The 27,430-nt window shown below is 47.4% G+C and overlaps 1 protein-coding gene across 1 annotated transcript in view; it reads right to left on the reverse strand.

The window, feature by feature from the left end:
• Nucleotides 1-27,430, reverse strand: part of sycp2l (synaptonemal complex protein 2-like) — a 210,125-nt gene that overhangs the window by 119,679 nt on the left and 63,016 nt on the right. The window contains exons 13-16 of the mRNA XM_038796429.1: nt 16,260-16,364; nt 15,111-15,171; nt 8,105-8,253; nt 7,910-7,969 (exon numbers count right to left, since the gene is read on the reverse strand). Of these exons, the coding sequence (XP_038652357.1) occupies nt 7,910-7,969; nt 8,105-8,253; nt 15,111-15,171; nt 16,260-16,364 (375 nt within the window). The remainder of the gene's footprint in view (nt 1-7,909; nt 7,970-8,104; nt 8,254-15,110; nt 15,172-16,259; nt 16,365-27,430) is intronic.

Below are 27,430 nucleotides of genomic sequence, written 5' to 3' on the forward strand. Positions count from 1 at the left end.
AGGGGAATTGGGTCAACTGAGCCAATTCATCTGCGTGCTCGTGCATAAAGAATCCTGCAACGCCCCCTTTCAAGTCTTAATGGCTGGAACATTAACAATCTCAGGGACCCAGTCAAAGGGATGCACACGTTTTTTAAAGCCAAAGTGGAGAGGTGGGCTTCATGTGACATGAATCCATGGCTGGTGGAACCAGCAACATTGCCCTGTGCAGCCACAACGATGCCCCTTTCCATCAACCTAGCAACAGAACAGAAACCAGGTTTTATCCAGGCTTGAAGCCTGTTCCCACCTATGCTGTTTTTATTGGAACTTCTGAACCAATGCCTACAAGACTGATTCATCTTTGCATACCTCTCATTGCAGAAGTCAACTCTACTAGAAAAGTGAATCATCCAGCATCAGTTCAGCCTGCTGAATTAGAGAGGAATTCACCATTGGCCATTAATCTGGACTCACATGAAAAAATCATTTGTTTCTCTGTGGTGTTCTCTGTGAATCTTTCTTGACCTCTTTTTCATTATATGGATGAAAAGGAAGCAAAGCTGCTACCCTCATACACGTATGTGCATATAGGAGTTCATCCTATCCTACGTTTCCTGTGGGGCTATAAATGGAAGTTGGATCAGACCAAAACTGAGGGGTTGGGTGACTTCGTTTCTGCGGGGCACAGCTGTCTTGGTAGCTGTCGTTGGTCTTGAATTTGTTATCTAGTCGTGATGCTACACTTGGTTTTTGGCGTAGGTCTGGGCCAAGAGAGCCCAAGCGACAGGGCCAAGAGAGACTGAACACATGGCAATATCTCTCTTTATCCTTCTGGGGTTTCGCACTTTTTTTAGGCGGTCCTTAGCTTTGGACACAATAATTCAGCAGGCTTCGATTACTGCCTTCAATATTGGTCAATAAAGGGGCAGGTGCCTTGATGGCGAGGCGTGTCCTGAGCGGCCATTGACCTTGTCTTTTTGGGCTCCCTGAGCAAAGTGAGTGGCGCCGATGAGTCTGTTTCTGTATCTGTTACCCGAGTACAGGTCTTTTGTTCTGGGGAAATGGGCCATTAGAATGAAAAGTAGCTGGGAGTTTCGATAGCGTCTAGTTATCAGAGTTGCCACTATACATACACTCTTGAGCGTCTGAGTCCTGGGTTGACCATATTTCCCATGGTCCTTTGGAATATGCAGAGAGGAGGCTTGGAGGACTGTAGATTACCTCAAGACTTTGAAAAACTTTGGCCAAGCCCTTGGTTACCTGCTCCAATATGTGGCAGCATGTCAATTTTGGCTTATAGTGCTCCCATGAAGCACGTTGCAACATTTTAACACATTAAAAAAATGCTGGGTAAAACGATGTTGCTGTTGCTCATTGACGGATGCTCCCTCAATGACTTTTTCTTCATCTTAAAATATCTGGAGTGGTGTTGTTTGCTGGTTGTTACACAATATTCAGTTCTTTTTACAACTCAAGTGACAAAGCAGTCCATCCCAGCTTACAGCTCAACTTGCATAATGTCCAGGTTGGTCTGAGAAATGGCCACTTAATCATAGAATTTACAGTGCAGAAGGAGGCTATTTGGCCCATCGAGTCTGCACCGGCTCTTGGAAAGAGCACCCTACCCAAGCCCACACCCCCACCCTGTCCCCATAACCCAGTAACCCCACCCAACACTAAGGGCAATTTTTGGATACTAAGGCCAATTTTTGGATACTAAGGGCAATTTAGCATGGCCAATCCACCTAACTTGCACATCTTTGGACTGTGGGGGGAAACCGGAGCACCCGGAAGAAACCCACGCACACACGGGGAGAACGTGCAGACTCCGTACAGACAGTGACCCAGCAGTAAATCAAACCTGGGATCCTGGCACTGTGAAGCAATTGTGCTAACCACTATGCTACCATGTTGCATAGCAATGTGTTAGCATTGTTATGTTGTTAAAGATGATCTGGCATTTAAGGGATTAGGAAACAAGGAAGAGAATTTTAAAAATCAAACTATTGCTTAAATAAGTCATCATAGATCAGCAAACGTAGGGGTGAATAGGGTTTGATAGGAGCGAGAGTTTTGGATGAACAAAGAACAATACAGCACAGTAACAGGCCCTTTGGCCCTCAAAGCCTGTACCAGTCATGATTACCACTTTTGGCCAAAACCCTCAGCACTTCGTAATGCTGTATCCCTCTATACCCATACTATTCATGTACTGTTGATATGCTTTTCGAACGTAGTTAATGTATCCACAACCTCCCCTGGCAATGCGTTCCAGCCTGTGACTGACCCCTCCAGCCTGGGAAAGTGTGATTTGCCCATCCACTATCCATGACGGCACAGTAGCACAGTGGTTAGCACTGTTGTGTCACAGTGCAAGGGTCCCAGGTTAGATTCCCGCTTGGGTCACTGGCTGTATGGAGTCTGCCCGTTCTCCCCATGTCTGCGCGGATTTCCTCCAGGTGCTCCGATTTCCTCCCACAAGTCCCAAAAGACTTGCTTGTTAGGTGAATTGGACATTAAATTCCCCCCGTTTACTGAATAGGTGCCAGTGTGGCGACTAGGGGATTTTCACACTAACTTCATTGCAGTGTTAATGTAAGCCTACTGTGACAATAAGATAATTAGTAGTATGCCCCTCAATCTTGCAGACCTCTTATCAGGTCACCCCTCAACCTCCATCGCTCTAACGAAAACAGTTCGAGTCTATTCAGCCTCTCCGCATAGCTAGAACCGTCAAAACCAGACAACATCCTGGATAAACCACCTCTGCACCCATCTCCAAAGCCTCCACATCCTTCAGGTAGTGTGATGCCAGAATTGTGTGCAATATTCTAAGTGCGGCCGATCCTAATGTGGCCTTACCAAGGTTTTGTACAGCTGCATCATCACCTCACGACTCTTAAATTCAATCCCTCTGCTAATGAACGCTAGCACACCATAGGCCTTCTTCACAGCTCTATCCACTTGAGTGGCAACTTTCAAAGACCTATGAACATAGACCCCAAGATCTCCCTGCTCCTCCACATTGCCAAGAACCCTACCGTTAACCCTGTATTCCGCATTCATATCTGTCCTTCCAAAATGGACAACCTCACACCACTTTTCAGGGTTAAACTCCATCTGCCACTTCTCAGCCCAGCTCTGCATCCTATCTATGTCTCTTTGCAGCTGACAACAGCCCTCCTCACTATCCACAACTCCACCAATCTTTGTACCGTCTGCAAATTTACTGACCCACTCTTTAACTCCCTCATCCAAGTCATTAATTAAAAACACAAACAGCAGAAGATCCAGAACTGATCCCAGTGGTACGCCACTGGTAACTGGACTCCAGGCTGAATATTTGCCATCCACCACCACTCTGACTTCAATCGGTTAGCCAGTTCGCTATCCAACTGGCCAAATTTCCCACTAACCTATGCCTCCTTACCTTCTGCATAAGCCTACCATGGGGAAACGTATTAAATGCCTTACGAAAATCCATGTACCCAACATCCACTGCTTTACCTTCATGCACGTGTTTGGTCACCTCCTCAAAGAATCGAATAAGACTCGTGAGGCAAGATCTACCCCTCACAAATCCGTGCTGACTATCCCTAATCAAGCAGTGTCTTTCCAGATGCTCAGAAACCCTATCCCTCAGTATCCTTTCCATTACTTTGCCGACCAACAAAGAAAGACTAACTGGCCTGTAATTCTCAGGGTTATCCCTATTCCCTTTTTTAAACAGGGACACGACATTCACCACTCTCCAATCCCCTGGTACCCACCCCTGTTGACAGTGAGGAAGAAAAGATCATTGCCAACGGCTCTGCAATTTCATCTCTTGCTTACTATAGAATTTTTGGATATATCCCATCAGGCCTGGGGGACTTGTCTATCCTCAATTTTTTCAAAATGCCCAACACATCTTCCTTCCTCACAAGTATCTCGTCGAGCTTACCAGTCTGTTTCACACTGTCCTCTCCAACAATGTGGCCCCTCTCATTCGTAAATACTGAAGAAAAGTACTCGTTCAAGACCTCTCCTATCTCTTCAGACTCCATACACAATGTCAAATTATGAAGGATGGAAGATGGGAAGCTGGCCAGGAATGTGTTGGCATAGTTAGGTCCAGAACAAAAGCTTGATTGACAGTTTTAACAGCAGTCGAGGAAGGCTGAAGTGGCGTCTCAGGTGGAAATTTGTGATTTGCATTTTAACTTGGATGCAGATCGAGAAAGCTCATCTTGGGACCAAAGAATTCACCAATCTTGTGTATGGTCTGATTCAGTTGCTAGGGGAGGGATGGAGTCGGTAATTATGGATTGAAGCAGCTGACAGGGATCAAAGAGCCTAACATCAGTTTTGACTTGCAGAGAGTTGTTATGGAATATAATTGGGAAAAGTAAGGAAATAAAGTCAGGTAGCAAAATAAGAATATGCAAGTTGTAATAATCTGGAATCCTGAAGAGTGCAGAAAAAGATTTTAAAATAATTTTTATAAGTTTAGATAAATGCATGAAAGGACAAAAAAAGAGTTGGTACCAGCATGATGGGCCGAATGCCTTCCTTCAGTGGCATAAGATTCTACTGCTTTATCAGATACTACTGTAGAGTACATCCAGACAGATTCATGTTCAGATTGTACACCATTGTCCAAAGGTTATGCCTAGAGTACTGAAAGTTTTAAACACCTAGTCTTAAGCCCAGAAAACAGTTCAGAGAGAAGCAACACGGCACAAGCACAAGGATATCACAGGGCATGAAAACTGCAGAGGAAGACATTTTAGCTTCAAAAGTGCTCATCTTCTAGACATTTGACAGTCAATGGTACAACAAAGCGAAACAGGCGACAGCCAAAAATAAAATGAGGATAATGCAGGTTCAAAATACATTTTTGGCAAATTAGTATCAATATAAAAAACTTATTCCAGATCTGAGAAAATGCAGGGTCGCTTGGAATTGCTTGGCAAGACATGGTGTAAAATTACTGCTGCTTAAAAGGGACTATAGGATCATTGGGGGGGGGGAGGTGTTGTAGCAGCAGGATCCACGCAATGAGCAGCAAGTTGCAGGGAGTTGAACAAACCAAAGGAGTTTGTCATTGACTTCAGGAAGCGCAGTGGAGACCATACCCCAGTCTACATCAATGGGAACGAAGTAGAAAGGGTAGAGAGCTTCAGGTTTTTAGGTATACAGATCACCAACAGCCTGTCCTGGTCCCCCCATGCCGACACTACAGTTAAGAAAGCCCACCAACGACTCTACTTTCTCAGAAGACTGAGGAAGTTTGGCATGTCAGCTACGACCCACACCAACTTCTACAGATGTACCATAGAATTCATTCTTTCTGGTTGTTTCTCAGCTTGGTATGGATCCTGCTCTGCCCAAGACCGCAGGAAACTACAAAAGGTCATGAATGTAGCCCAGTTCATCACGCAAACCAGCCTCCCATCCATTGACTCCATCTATAATTCCCGTTGCCTCAGAAAGGCAGCCAGCATAATTAGGGCACACTGGATATACTCTCTTCCACCTTCTTCCATCAGGACAAAACTACCAAAGTTTGAGGTCACGTACCAACCAACTCAAGAACAGTTTCTTCCCTGTTGCCATCAGACTTTTGAATGGACCTACCTCGTATTAAGTTGATCGTTTCTCTACACCTTTCTATAACTGTAACATTATATTCTACAGTCTCTCCTTCAAAATAAGGGGAAGTAGATTTAGGACTGAGTTTAGGAGGAACTTCTTCACCCAAAGGGTTGTGAATCTATGGAATTCCTTGCCCAGTGAAGCAGTTGAGGCTCCTTCATTACATGTTTTTAAGGTAAAGATAGATAGTTTTTTGAAGAATAAAGGGATTAAGGGTTATGGTGTTCGGGCCGGAAAGTGGAGCTGAGTCCACAAAAGACCAGCCATGATCTAATTGAATGGCGGAGCAGGCTCGAGGGGCCAGATGGCCTACTCCTGCTCCTAGTTCTTATGTTCTTATGTTCTTATGTTCTTCCTTCCCTATGTACAGTATGCATTGTTTGTACAGCATGCAAGAAACAATACATTTCACTGTATACTAATACATGTGACAATAATAAATCAAATCAAATCCAATCCTTCGCCCGAACGGTGATGCTGAGCATGACAATTTCTTTTATATCTCTTTATTCAGTAGTTGGCTCTCGACAGACCCAGGAGATATGACGGAGCAATAACATTTTAGATTCCAATGAAATAATTACCTCTCTTTTCTTGCCTAGTGAGTTCAGAAAGCAGGAGGAAAAATTTACCAAGGTATATTACACCAAAAATGATTGAATTATTAATGAATACCAAAGCAGAAGACCGATGAATGTAGAAAGTAACTAGATATCAGTTCAGTGAAGGCTCTGGAATTGGGAGATTAAATATCAACTGAATATTCCTGGTGTTGGTGTTAAATGAAGATTTAAATGTCTCAAATTATCCAGGAACTGTACACCAAGTACTAAAGTGACAGGGTCGTAGTTTGCATTCAAAATAATAGCACATTGCGAGGCAGGGTCTGTCCAACTGCCCTTCACAACTGTGCACAGGAAAAGGAAACACTGTCAGGTCAGTGATCTCGGCCCAATTGTCTTCCGTTGCTTCAGTGACCTCCTCTCCATCGGATGATCAGAAGATGGGAGATTCACCGATTGTACCAGCATTCCGATCAATTTGCAAATCCTCAGAATACAAAACAGTCCATGCCCACATCCAACAAAACCAGGACAACATTCTGTCTTAGCTGATAAAATTGACAAGCAACTTTCATTTGCTAAGGAGTCTGATGACTCCCCACAATATTTCCACAACCTACAAAGTACAGGACAGGAGTGAGATGGTATTGTTCCATTTATCTGTGAGAGTCCAGCTCCAACACTCAAGCAGCTTACCAACATCTAGGAAAAAACAACTAATTTGATTGGCAACCCATCCATCAGCTGGAACATTCACTCCCTCCATTACCAGTGGAACACGGCTGCCATGTGTACCATATGCACTACAACACCTCCGGCTACCACTACAACCTTGTAAGAGGGACTGCAGGCACCAGACAGCCTCAACCATTTTTCCAAATCATACCATCTTGCCTTGGAAATAGATCATTCACACTGAAACCTATGTCCTGGAACCGACCAGCATCATGGATGAAGCCGACAGCATCACGGATGAAGCCGACAGCATCACGGATGAAGCCGACAGCATCACGGATGAAGCCGACAGCATCACGGATGAAGCCGACAGCATCACGGATGAAGCCGACAGCATCACGGATGAAGCCGACAGCATCACGGATGAAGCCGACAGCATCACGGATGAAGCCGACAGCATCACGGATGAAGCCGACAGCATCACGGATGAAGCCGAACAGCATCACGGATGAAGCCGAACAGCATCACGGGTGAAGCCGAACAGCATCACGGATGAAGCCGAACAGCATCACGGATGAAGCCGACAGCATCACGGATGAAGCCGAACAGCATCACGGATGAAGCCGACAGCATCACGGATGAAGCCGAACAGCATCACGGATGAAGCCGAACAGCATCACGGATGAAGCCGACAGCATCACGGATGAAGCTATGGATGAAAATAAGCATTGACCTTGCCAGTAAGCTCCACATCATAAAAATTAATTGAAAAACAGGTACTGAGCATACAAATGTATTGCTGTCATATAATCAGTAGCAAAGTTTTGATTTATTAAAAAGGGCTAAACACAAAGTGATGGAAATTGATGTAATTGTGAAAAGTCAAAACATCTGCTCTCATGAATATTAAAATCAGTCATTCAAGCTCATGTTTCCATAGAAGCCACAATCCAATCTCTTGCTCTCCTCCTTATTCTATAATGAAACATTAAATTACATTGAAATGACTGTCCTCACTTAATCACAATTAAATTTAATAGTGTTGCCCATACCTCATTTGAGACTAAGCCTGTGGTCTTCAGTTCAGATTCCACTGTAGGGTACGCCAAGTTCTGTAAGTCAAAGCATTTTTAGAACAGGATGAGTTTTACAGATATAGGATGAGATATGAAATTTACGAAATTCTCATCTCCCATCACCACACCATGAAGTTAATTGAGAACCATGTGAAAATCTTGAAAACTTGCCAGCAGTTTGTCATCGCCATACACCAACTTGGTTGTGGTCAGGATATCAAATGAAGAGTCAAAATATATTTTCACCTTTTTCCCTTTCTTTTTACTGACGGACAGTAGTCCTTTTAGGTTTATAATGAGGATTGCAGTTGTGTTAACTTCTGTCAATTTGAGAGGATATGTTTTAAAAACAGAAATGCAAAGGTCCATGTCACTGTACTCCACTGAAAACATCAGCCTGTATCACAATATTAGCATAATCTTTAGCACAATCATGTAGGATCAATCAGAGACTCACATACTGGTGGATATTTCCTCCTTGGGTGAAAAGAATGCAACTGGGATATTCCTTAATTTTTTATCTTTTTCTAAATTTCCGTCCCCCACAGTGACAGGACGACTTTATAGAGAAGATGGGAAGCTTGATCAAATACAGCGAAAGATATTACAACTTTACTGATAGCATAAGATAAATTTCCTCCCTTGCATTGACACCAAGACTTATATCAGTTTAAAGATTCCAATGCATGTTCCTTAAAGGCCAGAAAATTCACAAGGCAGGCCTTTGCTTATTGAAGACCATGTCTGGAAATACGTCTCAAAGTACTTCATTTGAACATGATACAAGCCTATTTTGATTGAGATGTTATTTACTTCCTTGGCTGCTGCTAATTGGTGAACTGGTTAAATGTTCTGCGACATGGATAAAGACACCCGACTTCAGCACCATGGAAACATTAGCAACACTAAAGAGAGAGGAGGTACTATTTTTGACAGTTCGACAAATCTAATAACTGCACCAGGCAAGCAAAAACAATCCAGCCCAGATAATAATTAATCAGATCAAACAGACCTTGCCAGTGAACAGACAGTAACCAACCACATTCTGGAAGGATTGCGCGGCCGAGTTGTAACATTATCAATATTTCCAACACCCACGTTAGAGATAACTACTGGACAAAAGCCTGGACACTGTTTTAAGATGTGCTGTGTCTAATAAATTCATGTCAGAATTACAAACTTTGAGGAAAAGGAAATTGAAAGTTTACACTGTAAGGTGGTAGATATTTGTTTACTGTACATATATCTTGACATTCATTTTCTCCTAAAATTGCATGTGACTAAAATGGTGCCACCATAGCCACACCATAGGGCAGCACGGTAGCATGGTGGTTAGCATAAATGCTTCACAGCTCCAGGGTCCCAGGTTCGATTCCCCGCTGGGTCACTGTCTGTGTGGAGTCTGCACGTCCTCCCCGTGTGTGCGTGGGTTTCCTCCGGGTGCTCCGGTTTCCTCCCACAGTCCAAAGATGTGCGGGTTAGGTGGATTGGCCATGCTAAATTGCCCGTAGTGTCCTAAAAAAAAGTAAGGTTAAGGGGGGGGGGGGTTGTTGGGTTACGGGTATAGGGTTGATACGTGGGTTTGAGTAGGGTGATCATTGCTCGGCACAACATCGAGGGCCGAAGGGCCTGTTCTGTGCTGTTCTATGTTCTATCTGTAGATTAGTCATCGATTCCTAATCAGCCACAGAGTTCTGGTGAATAGAGTTAGAAGCTCTGAATGCATCCAAAAAAAGGAGCAACTGGAGAGGATTTCAAATCGGTTTTCGAATTGTTACAAAACATCTTTTGTGCATTCCATAATTCACCGGACGTTAATATCAAGGATATCAACTTCACTGCTCTATAGTCTCATTCTCACTTTCATGGATTAATCAGATCCCTTTAAAAACCCAAAGAGCAGAATGATGATTGCTCCAAATGATTTTAATGGCAGAATTTGTGGCTTCTGGATCTCCGTTTCATTCATTCCAACTTGTGGTCCAATTTTTCTCAAGATTCAGGTGAGGTCTACAGAAATGAAAATTAAATCGCTTATTGTCACAAGTAGGCTTCAATTAAGTTACTGCGAAAAGCCCCTAGTCGCCACATTCCGGCGCCTGTTCGGGGAGGCTGGTACTGGAATTGAACCGTGCTGCTGGCCTTGGGCCTTGGTCTGCTTTAAAAGCCAGCGATTTAGCCCAGTGAGCTAAACCAGCCCCAGACATCATCCAAGAATTATTTTCAAGGAAAGAATATTCCTCTTGTATTCAAATACTTGATTGTTGTCATTAATGACTATTGTGTAATTTATCTAGTGGTGTCCATCTGAGGCCCAAGGAAGCCAGGATGGGCAAAGAGCGAGAATGGGGCTTTTCACCCAGTAGGTAGTCACATCCTTTGAGCCAAGTCATGGTTTCAATTTTATTAGTTGTCAGGAGCAGAAGCTTGTGACTATGGCACAAGCAGGTACATGCAAGGACATCGTGAAGGTCCTTTCTGTTGATTCCTCTAGTTCCCCTTTCTTTATTTTTTTGCTGTTGGCATTTTGAGACATGGATCCCAAATGGACATGGATCCCTAATGGACATGGATCCCTAATGGACATGGATCCCTAATGGACATGGATCCCTAATGGACATGGATCCCTAGTCAAGCAGCAGGGAGAATGAGGAATTCAAGAAGTTCCAACACAGTATATGGTGCTGCCAGATTTAGACAGCAAGACGCAGACTTTGAGGCATCCGAGGGATAGGTCGAGACTGATTGACTGGCTGGTGGCCAATGAATTGACCAAAAGGCTCTATTCTGCCCAGTAGCAGGTGGAGATTGGATTCTGCCCGAGTGGGATGACTTCCAGAAATCGAAGGAAAGAGGTTAAATCCTGGACACAGAGAAAAGACCTGCTCTCTCTCCCTTGTGTTTTCCCCTGAAATGCTGTGAGCTGCTATATTTCTGAAACTGCATGGGCCTGAATGAATCTACAGTGAAAACCATTACAGACTGGAAAGTAGAAATCTCAACCTGAAAGCCAGGTTTGAAGAACAGCGAGCTTACAACAACCATCTGAAACAAATACACTTTTTTGTCCTTTATTTATTATTTCCCCCTCCTCCTCTCTGTTTTTGTCTGCGTCGTGTGCATATAGAGGGTGGAGGTAAGATAAAGTGGGAGATTAAGAATTAAATGATATTTAGCCAGTTGTATTTGCTGCATATTTCATTATAGTTCTTTTATTAATAACATGTAATTGTGTTTAAATTTACAAACCTGGTCAATAATTATTAGGCAGCCAAGGGCCAAAATAGGGTATCTTTCTAAGAATTATTGGTTAATTCAATAGTTGCAGGTCAAGAAGGTGCTGGAATTAACTCACAGTAGCCCATGGAGTCATAATATCATTGATGCAGAAGCAAAGGAGCCTCAGCCTTTTCCATGGTCCAACAATATTACTGGTACAGATGAGAAAAGCAGCAGGGAGGATGGGAAAAATAATCACACCTTCATGGTACAAAAGACTACACAATCAGAGGAAGCAAAAAGGAATGAGAAAGCGATTGGGGATAATATTGTTGGGAGATAGATATTGTTCTCTGCAGTCACAGCTTACAGTCCTAAGGGCCACGTTGTTTGCCCAATGCTACAGTTAAGGGCATCTCCTCATAGTTGAAGAAGAACTTTGCCAAGGAGCAGAATAGGTTGCAAGATATGGTATCCTACTGTTGTGGTCAACAGAGGAATGACCTGCATAGTTGTTGGTATTCCTCACCTTTTTCTTTATTACCTTTATTATTGACTATCCCAATGTATTCCTGGCCTGTCTTCCATTCTACGCCATATAAACTGGAGATAATCTAAAGCTCTGCTGCCCATGCCCTTACTTGTACCAAGACCAGCAGTGGGCAGCAGGGTAGCAGTGGGCAGCAGGGTAGCAAGTGGGCAGCAGGGTAGCATGGTGGTTAGCATAAATGCTTCACAGCTCCAGGGTCCCAGGTTCGATTCCCGGCTGGGTCACTGTCTGTGTGGAGTCTGCACGTCCTCCCCCTGTGTGCGTGGGTTTCCTCCGGGTGCTCCGGTTTCTTCCCACAGTCCAAAGATGTGCGGGTTAGGTGGATTGGCCATGCTAAATTGCCCGTAGTGTCCTAATAAAAGTAAGGTTAAGGGGGGGGTTGTTGGGTTACGGGTATAGGGTGGATACGTGGGTTTGAGTAGGGTGATCATGGTTCGGCACAACATTGAGGGCCGAAGGGCCTGTTCTGTGCTGTACTGTTCTATGTTCTATGTTCTAAGACCCATTCACCCATACTTACTGATTCCCATTTAAGCAACATCTTGTATTTTGAAATTCTTTTCTTGATTTTCAAATATCTCTATGGCTTTCTCATTCCCACCTCTAACCTCCACCATCTCCGCAATGCGCTGAAATTTCATTGCTCCTCCAATTTTCTTTTATCGCTTCAAGGGATGTGGGCCTCACTGGCAAGGTGAAAATCTATCAAATGTCCCTAACTTGCCCTGAAAAGGCAGCAGTACATCATTTTGAACCACTGTAGTGCTGTTAGAGGGGGAGTTCCAGGACTTTGACACATCAGAGCTGAAAGAACGGGCAATTCAGAGGCAATAGAAAGGGTGGAACTTGGAACAATCAGCATCAATAAGGAAACGGTACTCAACAAAGTCTTGGGAATGAGGGAAAACAAGTCCCCAGGGTCCGATGGCCAACGTCCTAGGGTGTTAAAGGAAATAGCAGCAGAAATAGTGGATCCATTGGTTATAATATTCCAAAAGTCCCTGGACACGGAAAAGGTTCCAATGGATTGGAAAAATCATAATGTTGTAATGTTATTCCTCCCTTATTCAAAAAGGAAGGCACAATGTGGGAAATTACAGACCAGTTAGTTTAGCATTTGTTGGAAATTGTTAGAATCAATCATCAATTATTATCAGGACATTTGGAAAGCCAAAGTGTTATCCGTCAGAGTCAGCATGGTTTTAAGAAGGGAAAATCATGTTTGACTAATTTGTTCGAGTTCTTCGAAGATGTAACAAGCAAATTGTATAATGGGGATCTTGTAGATGTAGTATATCTGGACTTCCAGGAGGCATTTGTTAAGGTGTCGCACAGAAGGTTAATTCACAAGGTGAGCTCTCATGGGATTTGGGATAACTTATTAACTTGGATAGAAGACTGGCTGACGGATAGGAGTCAGAGTCAGGATAAATGGGTCTTTTTCTGGATGTCAAGATGTAACTAGTGGGGTGCCATTATGCTCAGACATTGGGCCCCAGCTATTTACAATCTATATTAAAGACTTGGATACAGGGATAGAAGGTTCGATAGCCAAATTCGCAGATGACACAAAAATAGGTGGGACAGTAAGTTGCAACGAGGAAATAAAAACCTTGGGCAGCATGATTGCATAAGTGGCTAGCACTGTGGTTTCACAGCACCAGGGTCCCAGGTTCAATTCCCCCCTGGGACACTGTCGGTGTAGCGTCTGCACGTTCTCCCAGTGTCTGCATGGGTTTCCTCCCACAGTCCAAAGACTTGCAGGTTAGGTGGATTGGCCATGATAAAATTGCCCTTAGTGACCAAAAAGGTTAGGAGGGTTACGGGGATAGGGTGGAAGTGAGGGCTTAAGTGGGTTGGTGCAGACTCGATGGGCCAAATGGCCTGCTTCTGCATCGTATGTTCTATGTTCAACAAATGGATATAGATAGGTTAGAATGGGCCAAAATGTGGCAGATGGAGTTTTACGTGGATAAGTGTGGTCATGCATTATCGTCAAAATCAAAGGAAAGGCAATTTATCTAAGTGGGGAGACACTTTGGGGTGCTCCAATACCGAGGGATCTGGTGTTCTCGTGCATGAGTCACAGAAAATGAGCATGCAGGTGCAGCAGATAATAAGGAAAGCAAATAGAATGCTGGTATTTATAGCAAAAGGAATCGAATATAAAGGTAAGGAAATGTTGTTGCAACTATACAAGGCATTGGTAAAGTTTTGGCCCCCTTATTTGGGGAACGATTAGTGGCATTGGAGGCAGTTCAGAGGAGGTTCACTAGGTTGATTCCGGGATGAGGGGTTTGTTGTATGGGGAGAGACTGAACAGTTTAGGCCTATACTCTCTAGAGTTTAGAAGAATTAGGGGAGATCAAATCAAGGTATACAAGATGCTAAAAGGTATGGATAAAGTAGACGCGGAGCAGGTGCTTTCTCTTGTGGGACATTCTAAAATGAGAGGTCATAATCTTCGAATAAGAGGTAGAAAATTTAAAACCGATTCGAGGAGAAACTACTTCTCCCAAAGAGTTGTGAATCTGTGGAATATGCTACCCCAGAGTGCGGTGGATGCTGGGACAGTGAGTAAATTGAGCAGTTAGACAGATTTTTAACTGGTAGTGGGTTATGGAGAACGGCAGGATGGTGGAGTTGAGGCCAGGGTGGGATCAGCCATGATCACATTTGAGGGTGTTAGGCTCGGGAGGCTAAATTGCCTACTCCTACTCCGAGAACATGTATTCTGGGGAGAAGATGCTTTGCTGATCTTGTAATCCAGCTCTTGGTCTGCAGCATTATAGGTAACAGATCAGGAACATATCAGCCATGATAAAATGGCAGAGCAGACTCGATGGGCACAATGGCCTAATTCTGCTCCTATATCTAATGGTGATACATCACTATTGGTACCCTAGCTTGCAATAGTGCAATAATTTGCAATAATGATCATATCCTTTTTACTTCTCAACTCTAACCGAATGGACTGTGACCTTTTCCCATCAAGGACATGCTCCCTTTATGGTACTGCAATGTCTGCTCTGATCAGTGCAGCCTTCCCACCTCCCTTTTCCCCTTCCCCATCTTTTCTGAACACTGTAAATTAACACGCTTCTCTCAACATTTTGAACATCGTGACTCTTGTTGCCAGTACATGGATATTCACATATGGTTACTTGTGTTTGTAGATCTCCAATCATATTCACTACACTTTGTGGTTTCAGAAACAAGAATTCTAAACCTGTTTTATTATTCCTTGTAGCCCTTCTTAATCAATGCACTCACTTTGGGAACTTTATTCTTATGAACACCTGGGGGATGGTCACAAGTAAAAATTGTTGAGATTTAGAAAGACAAGAAAAAAGAGCTGATAAGGTAGAAAACAACTGTTTTAACTAAAACTGCAATGTGAACCATCACCTTGAACACTGAAACTTTTGACTCCATCTTGCACCAAACTGACAGTCTCCCAGAGGTCCACCTATCAAGAAAAAGACTTGTAATTCAAACCAACCTCTAAGTACAAAAGCATAGGTATGTTCCCATATTTATACAAGTTAGATGCTCACCTACTATAGTTCAGGGGCAGGAGATTTAGAGGGGAGTTGAGGAAAAACCTTTTCACCCAGAGGAGAATCTGGAACAGACAGAAAGGGTGTAGAGGCAGGAATCCTCAACATTTCAGTATTTAAGCTGAGCACTTTATCATAGCATGCAAGGACATGGACTAAGTGCTTGAAAATGGGATTAGAACAGATAGGTGCTTGATGGCACATATGTTGGGCCGAAGGGCCTCTTTTTATGCTGCAAAACCCGGACTCTAAGATGTTGACCTTGGAAAAAAATAATAAATTTAGTCAGCCAAGACCACAAAACATGCAATTTAGAGAGGGTTATGGAGATAGGGCGGGGGTGCTCTTTCAGAGGGTCGGTGCAGATTCAATCAGCCAAATGGCCTCCTCTGCACTGTAAGGATTCAATGAATTATTTCTGCTGCTGAACTACAGTAAACAAGTGTGGAAATTACAGTCTAAAACTAAACAACTTGAATAGCAAAAGTGGAAGTTGTTCCGGCATTTAGAGATGTTCAGAATTATCAAAGCAGTAGAAAAAAAACATTAAAATTTTCAAGGCAAGGTGTTAGTGGACCAAGATTCACAATTTTGGAATAAGTGTTACCAATTTATTTTTGATGTATGCACATTTAAATCTCTTTTAATGTAGAAAGTAAATGACTTTGGACAGTGCAGCCACTTTCTTTGGGCAGCACGGCAGCACAGTGGTTAGCACTGATGCCGCACAGCGTTAAGGTCTCAGGTTCGAATCCCAGCTTGGGCCACTGTCTGTGTGGAGTCTGCACGTTCTCCCGGTGTCTGTGTGGGTTTCCTCCGGGTGCTCCGGTTTCCTCCCACAAGTCCCGAAAGGCGTGCTGTTAGAGGGAGAATTCATAATCTCCAAATTACCTGTGTACCCAAACAGGTGCCGGAGTGTGTCGACTAGGGGGTTTTCACAATAATTTCATTGCAGTGTTAATGCAAGTCTACCTGTGACAATAAACGTCATTATTACCTCATTCTCTTGACTATCATCTTTAATAAAAAAAGTTATACTGCGGCTTCCGAGATTGAAATCAATCCAAAACTTCTCCAATTTATCATCAGCTGGTATTTTTAACTGCAAACAAGACAACAAAATGACAAACACATTGTATTACATCTCACCCATTTAATATCCTTACTTTCATATTGCACATTAAAAAAAAATGTATTTTACCCCCCCCCCCCCCAATACTCTGTATACACATATATACCCAGATTGAATAGATTTCTAACAAACATAACCCCATGATTAGGCAAAAGTCTCGGCCTCCAGTTGCGGTGTTCCTGCTTTCCGTCTGTAATGGTTTCCACTGTAGATTGATCAGGATCTCAAGACTTCTCTGCAGATTCAGAAACCAGAGACAGGAAGCATTTTTGGAGACCGAGAAAAAGAGAGAGCACAACTCTCAGCTTCTTCGCTCAGCGGCCAGTCGCATTCTGCTTCCTAGGTTCTCTGAAAACCTTGCACCTGACAGATCACAATCACTGACCGTCACCGGGCAAAATATGGGTCTTCTCGCCAATCTGTTGGTCACCAGCCAACCAATCAAACTTTCAGGTGCCAGAAAGTTGGAGCTTTTCTGTCCAAATCTAAACCTCCAAAGCACAGTGTACTATTTTGCAACTTTTGGAGCTCCTCGCTTCCTCTGCTCGATTTAAAGGTACATGTCTATTAAATATCCAAGGTTCAAAAATTAAATCAACAGGAAGGATCCTTACAACATGCAGAGTGAGAATATGGCAGATTATCTTGAATATTAACTGAACCAGGAGACCGGTTATTACCATCAGGATTGAATTATGAAATATGAGATTAGGATATTGCAGCCTTGGAAGGGGATGACGCTGATCATGTTAGAAATATATACCAGGTATATAAATGGTAGATCTAAAACACTGTCAAACTAATCCACAACAACAGAATATCACAGATTCAGTCATACAAAAGGATTTTGTCCTTCATACAGGATCATGACAGTGGAGTCAAAATTAGTAGAGGACCTGTCTTCTCCTGCTCCTTATGTCCCTCCCATCTGAGAAACCAGTCTTCAGCCAATTCAGTTCAGTTAATATGATAAAGAAAATGCCTTTGCATAGAAGATATGCCAAATACCAAGTCCAGGGCAAAATCCCATCTGACGTACTGAAGGTAAATGCTCCAGAATAAGCAGTATCCCTAACAAAACCATTCCAATACAGCTACAGCACCCACATCTACCCCAAGTGGGGACAAAGGTGCCCAACTTAGTTCTGCCCACAAAAAGCAGAACAATTCCACTCTGGCCAATTACTGCTCCACAGGCCTACTCTCAATTAGCAAAGTGATGGAAGATGACACTTTCAAAATGATGCTTACTGACTAATAACCAATTCATTATACCTCGTTTGGGTACTGAAGGATCATTTTGCTCCAGGTCCCAATACAACTTTGGCCAAAACAATGACAAAACAACTGAATTCTACCTTTGATATCAAGAAAGCATTAGCCGAGCGGGACATCAAGCAACCCTGTTAAAATTAAAGGCAGGGGAAACATTCTGCATCTGCTGACAAAGCTCACTCAAAATGAAAACAGGTATGGTCATTGGAGTGCAATCATCTCAGCTCCAGGTTAGAGCCATGATGTGAAGGCTATGAACCTAGCACAGGAGGATAGGATTAGGTAGGGCAAGTTGGATGATCAGCCATGCACGTAGTGAATGGTGGAGCAGGCTCAAAAGGTACGAATGGGCGACTCCTGCTCCTATTTTTAATGTTTCCACAATTGTTGCTCGGGCAATATGCTAGCACTGTCAACTTGTCGTGACATAGACAATTCTTCCGGGCGGCGAGCGAGGAGGTCGCAGGGAGAGGGGCTCCCGCAAGCGGTGGACAGCAGGAGGAACAGCCCCCCCCCCCCCCCCCCGACAGGCCGGACGGCGGAGGAGCCGGAGCGGGAGCCGAGGAGACGGAGCCGAGGAGCCGGGGAGCCGGGGAGCCGAGGAGCCGAGGAGCCGAGAAGCCGAGGAGCCGAGAAGCCGAGGAGCCGGGGAGCCGAGGAGCCGGGGAGCCGAGGAGCCGGGGAGCCGAGGAGCCGAGGAGCCGGGGAGCCGGGGAGCCGAGGAGCCGAGGAGCCGGGGCGGAGGAGCCGAGGAGCCGAGGAGCCGGAGCGGGAGCCGAGGAGCCGGAGCCGAGGAGCCGGAGCGGCGACAGGGGGGCCCAACAGCAGCAGGTCCATCCCCTCTCCCTCCCCCCCCCCCCCCCACGCGGGCCAGGAGCGGTGCGGCGGCGGCCCCTCTTCTCTCCCCCCCCCCCCCCCCCCCACGCGACCCAGGAGCGGTGCGGCGGCGGCGGCCCCTCTTCTCTCCCCCCCCCCCCCCCCCACGCGGGCCAGGAGCGGTGCGGCGGCGGCGGCCCCTCTTCTCTTCCCCCCCCCCCCCCCCCCCACGCGGGCCAGGAGCGGTGCGGCGGCGGCGGCCCCTCTTCTCTCTCCCCCCCCCCCCCCCCACGCGGGCCAGGAGCGGTGCGGCGGCGGCGGCCCCTCTTCTCTCTCCCCCCCCCCCACGCGGGCTAGGAGCGGTGCGGCGGCGGCGGCCCCTCTTCTCCCCCCCCCCCCCCCCCCCCCCACGCGGGCCCGGAGCGGTGCGGCGGCGGCGGCCCCCCTTCTCTTCCCCCCCCCCCCCCAGCCAGCAGCGGGGACCCCCCCCCCCCCCAGCCAGCAGCGGGGACACAACCCCCCCCCCCCCCCCCAGCCAGCAGTGGGGACACAACCCCCCCCCCCAGCCAGCAGCGGGGACACAACCCCCCCCCCCCCCCCCAGCCAGCAGCGGGGACACAACCCCCCCCCCCCAGCCAGCAGCGGGGACACAACCCCCCCCCCCCAGCCAGCAGCGGGGACACAACCCCCCCCCCCCCAGCCAGCAGCGGGGACACAACCCCCCCCCCCCCCAGCCAGCAGCGGGGACCCCCCCCCCAACCAGCAGCGGGGACCCCCCCCCAACCAGCAGCGACCACCGGCCCACTCGCCCCTCCCCCCCCCCAACTGCTGTGACCACCACGTGGCAAAGACAAAGGGACTCTCTCTCCTGGTTGAGTGGGGAAAAAAGAAAAAAGAGACTTGTATTTCTGTTCTTCCCAAAGAAACTGGTAAAGAGAAAAGGGGTAGGGGAAATAAATTAAAAAAAAAAAAAATATATATATATATATATATATATACATATATAGATATATAATAATAAATAAAATAAAATAGGGTGCGGAAAAGGGGGAAAAAGAAGAACAAGGAGAGAAGAAAAGATGAAGGGGAAGGGGGAGAAAAAAGTGCCAGAAAGGAGCCAAGAGAAAGGGGGCACCGGAAGTAGACTGGGCAAAGGGAAAGCCAGCTCGGGCGAACGAGTCAACACGCGAAGCGGCGGGAAGGATGCTTCGCCGCATCCAGAAGAGCTGGACGGGCGGGCAACCTCTCCCCTGGGGTTAGAGGGGGGCGTGAATTGGAAGGAAGCCTTTGCCGAGGTGGTGAGGGAGCAGCTGCAGGCATTCAAGGCAGAGTTAAAAGCAGACGCAGAGGCCGCAGCACAGGCAGCAGCGACCAGGGCCATGTCAGGGGTGCAGCAGGTTCTGACCAGATTGGAGAAGAAAGTGGATGCCCAAGGGAAGATACTGGAAGCCCAAGGGAAGATACTGGAAGCCCAGGGGGCAACCATTAAAGAGCTGGAGAAGGCAGCGACTGACGCGAGCGACCGGGTCATATCCCTGGAGAGGGGAATGGTGAAACTGAGTGCAACACAGGGGAGCCTGAAGGGCAGGGTAGACGACCAGGAGATCAGCTCGAGAAGGCAAAATATCAAGATAGTGGGCCTGCCAGAGGGGATAGAGGGTAGAAGTCCCACAACATTCGTGGCTGCGATGCTGGGCTCCTTAGTGGGGCGGGAAACTTTTCCCACCCCACCGGAAATGGACAGAGCTCATCGGTCACTGCGCCCGAAGCCCAAGGAAGGGGAAAAACCGAGAGCAGTTATAGCCAGACTGCACCGGTACCGGGATAGGGAGACAATCCTGCGCTGGGCCAAGGAGAATAGAGCCTGCAATTGGGACGGGCACGCCATCCGAATCTACGAGGATTTTGGAGCGGACATAGCTAAGAGACGGGCGGAGTTCAACAGAGCGAAAGCAGCTCTCTATAAGAACAAAGTACGTTTTGGTATGCTGTACCCAGCAAAACTCTGGGTCACATACCAACACAAGGAATATTTCTTTACAGCCCCTGCCGAGGCGAATAGATTCGTCGAGGAGCACGGGCTGGAAAAACGCCATGGGAAGTAGGGACGAGGGGCCCATGGCAAGGAGACACGTCATGCCGACGGGGGGGTGGGGAGGGGCGAGGCAAAGCCAGCCCCCTCCCCCCTGGCAGAAACACCCAGAACGGAAAACAACCCAATGCCCTAGGGCCCGCTCCAGGTGGGAGGCCAGGCCCCGGCACGAGGGAACGGGAGTACTGGAGAGGGGAGAGGGGAAGCGGGACAGCAACCTCCGGGAGGGGAGCCACCGTGCTAGCAGGAAAGCTAGCGAAGGGGGCGCGCAACAGAGCAGGGCCGCAGCGCACCCCCAACAGGGGGGAAGGCGCCAGGCAGGGGAGGGGGGGGATCACCCATCAAAGGTGGGAGAGCAAATGGGGACAGGAATGGGGGAGAGAGGGGCAATGGAGGGGTACACAGGGGTATCCCCGAAAGGGATAGAGCGGGGGGGGGGGCACCCGGGGGGCGAGAGACCAGGGAGGGGAAACGCAGGGACGAAGGGACAAAAGAGGCCAGTAAGGGAATAGGGCCACAAAGTGCCACAGACAAGGGCTCGAAACAGGGAACTGCTGCAAGCACCCACCCAGTACGGTCTGTGGGTGAAGGGGCCCCCCGGAGTGCAGGGGACTACCCGCGTGGCGGACACAAAGTGGACGGCCATGGCGGGTGTCCCCGGGACAAGGGGGAACCCCGGAGCGCAGGGACCCGACCGCATGGGGAGAGCAGTGATAGTGGACATCCTGGACGGCCCCCTAACATAGGGAAACCCCAGAGGGCAGGGGCGCGTCCACCGGACAAATATGGTTAACCCCACAGGAGCAAGGGGGCAGAAGCCCCCCACCAGAATAGTCACCTGGAACGTAAGGGGACTTAACGGCCCAGTGAAGAGATCTAGAGTCCTCACCCACCTTAGAAACATGAGGGCCGACATAGTCTTCCTCCAAGAGACGCACTTGAGGGAGCGGGACCAACTGCGGGTAAGAAAGGGCTGGGTGGGACAAACCTATCATTCCTGTTATGGGGCAAGGGCCAGGGGGGGTGGCGATCCTGATTGGCAAGAGGACAATGTTTAGGGCGACAAAGACGGTTACGGACCCAGGGGGACGGTATGTCATGGTCAGCGGGGCCCTGGATGGGGCGCCGGTAGTTCTAGTTAACGTGTACGCGCCCAACTGGGACGACACGAGCTTCATCCAAAAGACCATGGCAGAAATCCCGGACATAGCGACGCACCGACTAATCATGGGGGGGGACTTCAACTGTGTACAGGACCCAACGACGGACAGATCAAACCCCAGAACGGGGAAAACCTCAAACATGGCAAGGGAACTCAGCCACTATATGGAGCAGATGGGAGCAGTAGACCCCTGGAGATTCGCCCACCCGGGGGAGAAAGAATTCTCTTTCTTCTCCCCAGTACACAACGTGTACACCAGAATTGACTTCTTTGTGGTGGGGAAAACGGTGCTTCCAGAGATAGACAAGGTGGAATACTCCGCAATTGTGATATCAGACCACGCTCCACACTACATGGATGTGCGGCTAGAGACGGGAAGGGCCCAGCGCCCCAAATGGAGGTTGGACGGTGCCTTACTAGCTGACAAGGCCTTCAGCGAAAGGATAGCGCAGGCCATAGCGGAGTACACTGAGATCAACCAAAACGGGGAGGTCTCACCCTCCACGTTCTGGGAAGCGCTTAAGGCCGTACTAAGAGGGGAAATCATAGCCTACAAAGCGCAAAGAGATAGGGAGGAAAGGGTGGCTAGGCAGAAGCTGGTCGACTCCATACTGGAGGTAGACCATAAATACTCCGAGGCCCCGACTGTAGAACTCCTGGCGGAGAGAAAAGAATTACAAAGGAACTTTGACCTGCTCTCCACCAGGAAAGCAGTACACCAACTCCGCCAGGCACGCGGGGCCCTATACGAACACGGAGACAAAGCCAGCCGCCTGTTGGCCCACCAGCTGAGAAAGCAGGCAGCCAGCAGAGAAATCGCGCAAATCAGAGATACCAGAGGCACGTTGGAAACAGAACCAGAGAAGATTAACAAAACCTTCAAGGCCTTCTACCAAGAGCTGTACACCTCAGAGCCCCCAACGGGGAAGGCTGGGATGAACCGGTTTCTTGACGGACTGAACATACCAGTTGTGGGAGAGGGCAGAAAACGGGATCTGGAAGCACCACTAGCACTGGGAGAGATCATGGACAGCATTAGCTCCATGCAGGCGGGGAAGGCGCCGGGACCGGACGGATTCCCGGCGGACTTCTACAAAAAATTTGCGACAGCGCTGGCCCCGCACATGCGGGAGATGTTCACAGACTCGCTAGCTAGGGGCACGTTGCCACCCACGTTAGCACAGGCCTCAATCTCGCTGATACCTAAGAAAGACAAAGACCCAACGGAATGTGGGTCATACAGACCCATATCTCTGCTGAACGCAGACGCCAAAATACTGGCCAAAATCCTAGCCAAAAGGCTAGAAGACTGTGTACCTGAGGTGGTCACAGAGGACCAGACGGGCTTTGTCAAAGGTAGACAGCTGACCGCGAACATCAGGCGCCTGCTGAACGTGATAATGACCCCCTCCGGGGAGAGAACACAAGAGGTGATCGTCTCCCTGGACGCAGAAAAGGCCTTCGACAGAGTCGAATGGAAATACCTCATAGAGGTACTGGAGCGGTTCGGGCTTGGAACAGGGTTCACCGCTTGGGTAAAGCTCCTGTACAACGCTCCCATGGCGAGTGTACAGACCAACAATACCAACTCCCAATACTTCCAGCTGCACAGGGGCACCAGACAAGGATGCCCACTGTCCCCGCTGCTGTTCGCACTAGCAATCGAACCGCTAGCAATCGCGCTCAGGGCAGCAAAAAATTGGAGGGGGATCCGAAGGGGAGGTAGAGAGCACAGAGTCTCACTCTATGCGGATGATCTGCTCCTCTATATCTCGGACCCACAAAGCAGCATGGACGGGATCATCGCGCTCCTGAAAGAGTTTGGAGCCTTCTCGGGCTACAAACTCAACATGAGCAAAAGTGAGATCTTCCCATTACACCCGCAAGGGGGGGGGGGGGCAGCACTAAAGGGGCTGCCGTTCAAACAAGCCCGACATAAATTCCGCTACCTGGGGATCCAAATAGCCCATGACTGGAAAGGGATCCACAAATGGAACCTCACCAGCCTGACGGAGGAAGTTAAAAAGGACCTGCAAAGATGGAACACACTCCCGCTCTCCCTCGCGGGGAGAGTTCAGACGATCAAAATGAACGTACTGCCCAGGTTCCTCTTCCTGTTTAGATCCATTCCGATCTACATCCCCAAGGCCTTTTCAAAGCGCTGGACAAACTCATCATGGCGTTCGTATGGGGGGGTAAAAATGCTAGGATCCCAAAGAAGGTCTTACAAAAAACAAAAACCAGGGGAGGGTTAGCCCTCCCGAATCTACAACTCTACCACTGGGCAGCAACAGCCGAGCGAGTAAGGGGATGGATCCAGGAGCCAGAAGCTGAGTGGGTGCGTGCGGAGGAGGCCTCCTGCATGGGAACCTCCCTCCGGGCCCTCGCCACGGCAGCACTCCCATCCCCACCCAAAAAACACTCCAGCAGCCCAGTGGTGACAGCCACCCTCCAATCCTGGAACCAACTGCGGCAGCAACTTGGCCTGACCAAAATGTCGAACAGGGCTCCCATCTGCAACAACCATAGGTTCAAACCAGCACTGACCGACGCCACCTTCAAAAGGTGGAGGCAGGACGGGGGGACACTGACAGTCAGGGACCTGTACACGGACGACAGGATCGCAACACTGGACGAACTGACAGAGAAATTTCAGCTAGCTGGGGGGAACGAGCTACGGTACCTGCAGCTCAAAAACTTCCTACGAAAGGAGACAAGGACGTACCCACAACCGCCACGACAGACACTACTGGAAGACCTACTGGACGCAAGTATCCTAGAGAAAGGGAACTGTAGTGACATGTATGACCGACTGGTAGATAGGGACGACACCGTACTGGACGCAACAAGGAGGAAATGGGAGGACGACCTGGGGATGGAGATCGGGTGGGGACTCTGGAGCGAAGCACTGCATAGGGTCAACTCCACCTCCACGTGCGCAAGGCTCAGCCTGACGCAACTAAAAGTGGTACATAGAGCCCACTTAACAAGAACCCGTATGAGTAGGTTCTTCCCGGAGGTGGAAGACAGATGTGAACGGTGCCAAAGAGGCCCGGCCAACCACGCCCACATGTTCTGGTCCTGCCCCAGACTCGTGGAGTACTGGACAGCCTTCTTCGAGGTAATGTCCAAAGTGGTGGGAGTGAGGGTGGAGCCATGCCCGATAGTGGCGGTCTTCGGGGTTTCAGAACAGCCAGATCTATTCCTGGGGAGGAGGGCGGATGCCCTTGCCTTTGCCTCCCTGATCGCCCGCCGTAGAATCCTGTTTGGCTGGCGGTCAGCAGCACCGCCCAGAGCTGCGGACTGGCTGTCCGACCTCTCGGAATCTCTCCAAATGGAGAAAATCAAATTTGCCATCCGAGGGTCGGACGACGGCTTCCACAGAACGTGGGAGCCATTCATGCAACTGTTCCGGGACCTATTTGTGGCCAATGTACAAGAGGAAGAATAGTCGGGGGAAGGTAGCGGGAGGGGGGGGGGGGCTACAGGTTCGTTACGGGGGTTCGATGGCTAGCTAAGGCCCAAAACCAAGCTAAATAAACATGTTGAGGGGGGGGGGGGGGGGGCGCAGTTACTACTACGAAGATGCTTACCTGTAAATATGTGTGTTAATTTTTGCGTGTTTGTTTTTGTTTGTTTTTTTTTCTCTCTCCTAACAATTTGTAATTTGTTCAATATAAAATACGAAAACTGAATAAAAACATTTATAAAAAAAAAAAACTTGTCGTGACATAGATAAGAATTTAGGAAGTTAGTAAGTGAGCAGATGACACCAAGATTGGTGACATAGTGGACAGTGAATGTTATCTAGGATTGCAATGGGATCTTGGTCAAGTGGGGCAGGGGGCCGGTGATGGATAGATGGAGTTTACTTTAGATAAATGTGAGGTTATGCATTTTGGTAGATCGAATTGGGGTAGGACCTACTCAGTTAATGGTCGGGAGTTGGGGAGAGTTAAAGAACAAAGATCTAGGGGTACAGGTTTATAGTCCTTGAATGTGGAGTCACAGTGGATAGGATGGTGAAAGCGGCATTCAGCATGCTTGGTCTCATTGGTCAGAACGTTGAATACAGGAGTTGGGATGTCTTGCTGAAGTTGTACAAGACATTAATAAGGCCACACTTGGAATACTGTGTTCAGTTCTGGTCATCCTATAATAGAAAGGATATAATTAAACTAGGGCAGAAAAGATTTACTAGGATGCGACCGGGACTTGATGGTTTGAGTTATAAGGAGTGGTTGGACAGACTGACTTTTTTCATTGGAATGTAGGAGGCTTAGGGGGTGATCTTGTGGAGGTCTCGATAAGGTAGATAAATCAACATCTTTTTCAAAAGGTAGGGGAATCTAAAACTGGAGGACATGGGTTTAAGGTGAGGGGAGAGATACAAAAGGGTCAAGAGGGGCAATATTTTCAATATCTGGAACGAGCTGCCAGAGGCAGTAGTAGAGGCAGGTACAATTTTCTCTTAAAAAGCATTTAGACATTATATCGGAAAGCTGCGTATAGGTTATGGGCCAAATGCGGGCAATTGGGACTAGCTTAGTGGTAAAAACTGGGCAGCATGGACAAGTTGGGCTGAAGGGCCCGTTTTCATGCTGTAAACTTCTATGACTCTAGGCTCTTTAATATAATCAAAAGGCACATCAGAGGAGCATTATCAAAATCTGACACCATGTCACAAAAGGGAAGATTAAGGAAGATACAAAACGACTTATTTCATTAACCTTTTAACACGCTTATTAAAATGGGGTGGGGTCAAGAGTCAGCAGGGACGAGAACTTCAGGAGGAATTCCTGTATGTGGGAAATCTACCATCTCCAAGTTCCCCTCCAAATCTCACACTTGGGAATATGTTGCTACTCCTTGGAGGTGTCAGGTGCTGTTGTACAGTGATTTGTATTTGGCCATCTGGTCACAGTTCAAACACTAATCCAATTAACAGCGAGGCTACTTTGGAATAAATCAGATAAAGATTTTTGGTGACCACGCTGGAGGCTAAATGCTGAACTCTGAAGGTGCCGTCTAATTTCCATTGCTTCTCCACAAGCTTCAGTACCTTAACAATAGATTTGGTATTAAAATACATAAACAACATGAAATTGAGGCAGAAGAGAAAATGCTGGAAAATCTCAGCAGGTCTGGCAGCATCTGGAGGGAAAGAAAAGAGCCAACGTGGAGTCCAGATGACCCTTTGTCAAGCTTTGACAAAGGGTCATCTGGACTCAAAACATTAGCTCTTTTCTCTCCCTCCAGATGCCGCCAGACCTGCTGAGATTTTTCAACATTTTCTCTTTGGTTTCAGGATCCAGCATCTGCAGTGATTTGCTTTGATGAAATTGAGGTACCTACTTACTAAATATGTCAGAGAAAGTTTGGACTGGTTAATTCAGGCTTCTTTTTTTTTTTTAAAATCAATTTCTGCCAAGCAACATTTTTTGGCATTGCAAATTTAATTTTACAAGAATAGAGTCACATCCCTTCAGAATCAAATTATTGTACAGAAGTTTATAAAAGGATTTTTCTTCAATTGTTATTTGTCTCTCATCTTTCTCAATCCCACCTATTTCACTTTCTGCGCATTAACATTCTTAATTGATATTACTTAGCTATCTCAATGAACATTTTTCAATCTGACTGGTTAAAGGAACACATGCATATTCCATTCACACATTCCACAGAACCCGA

This window comes from Scyliorhinus canicula, chromosome 5 (assembly GCF_902713615.1).
Source record: "Scyliorhinus canicula chromosome 5, sScyCan1.1, whole genome shotgun sequence".
Classification (NCBI taxonomy): domain Eukaryota; kingdom Metazoa; phylum Chordata; class Chondrichthyes; order Carcharhiniformes; family Scyliorhinidae; genus Scyliorhinus; species Scyliorhinus canicula.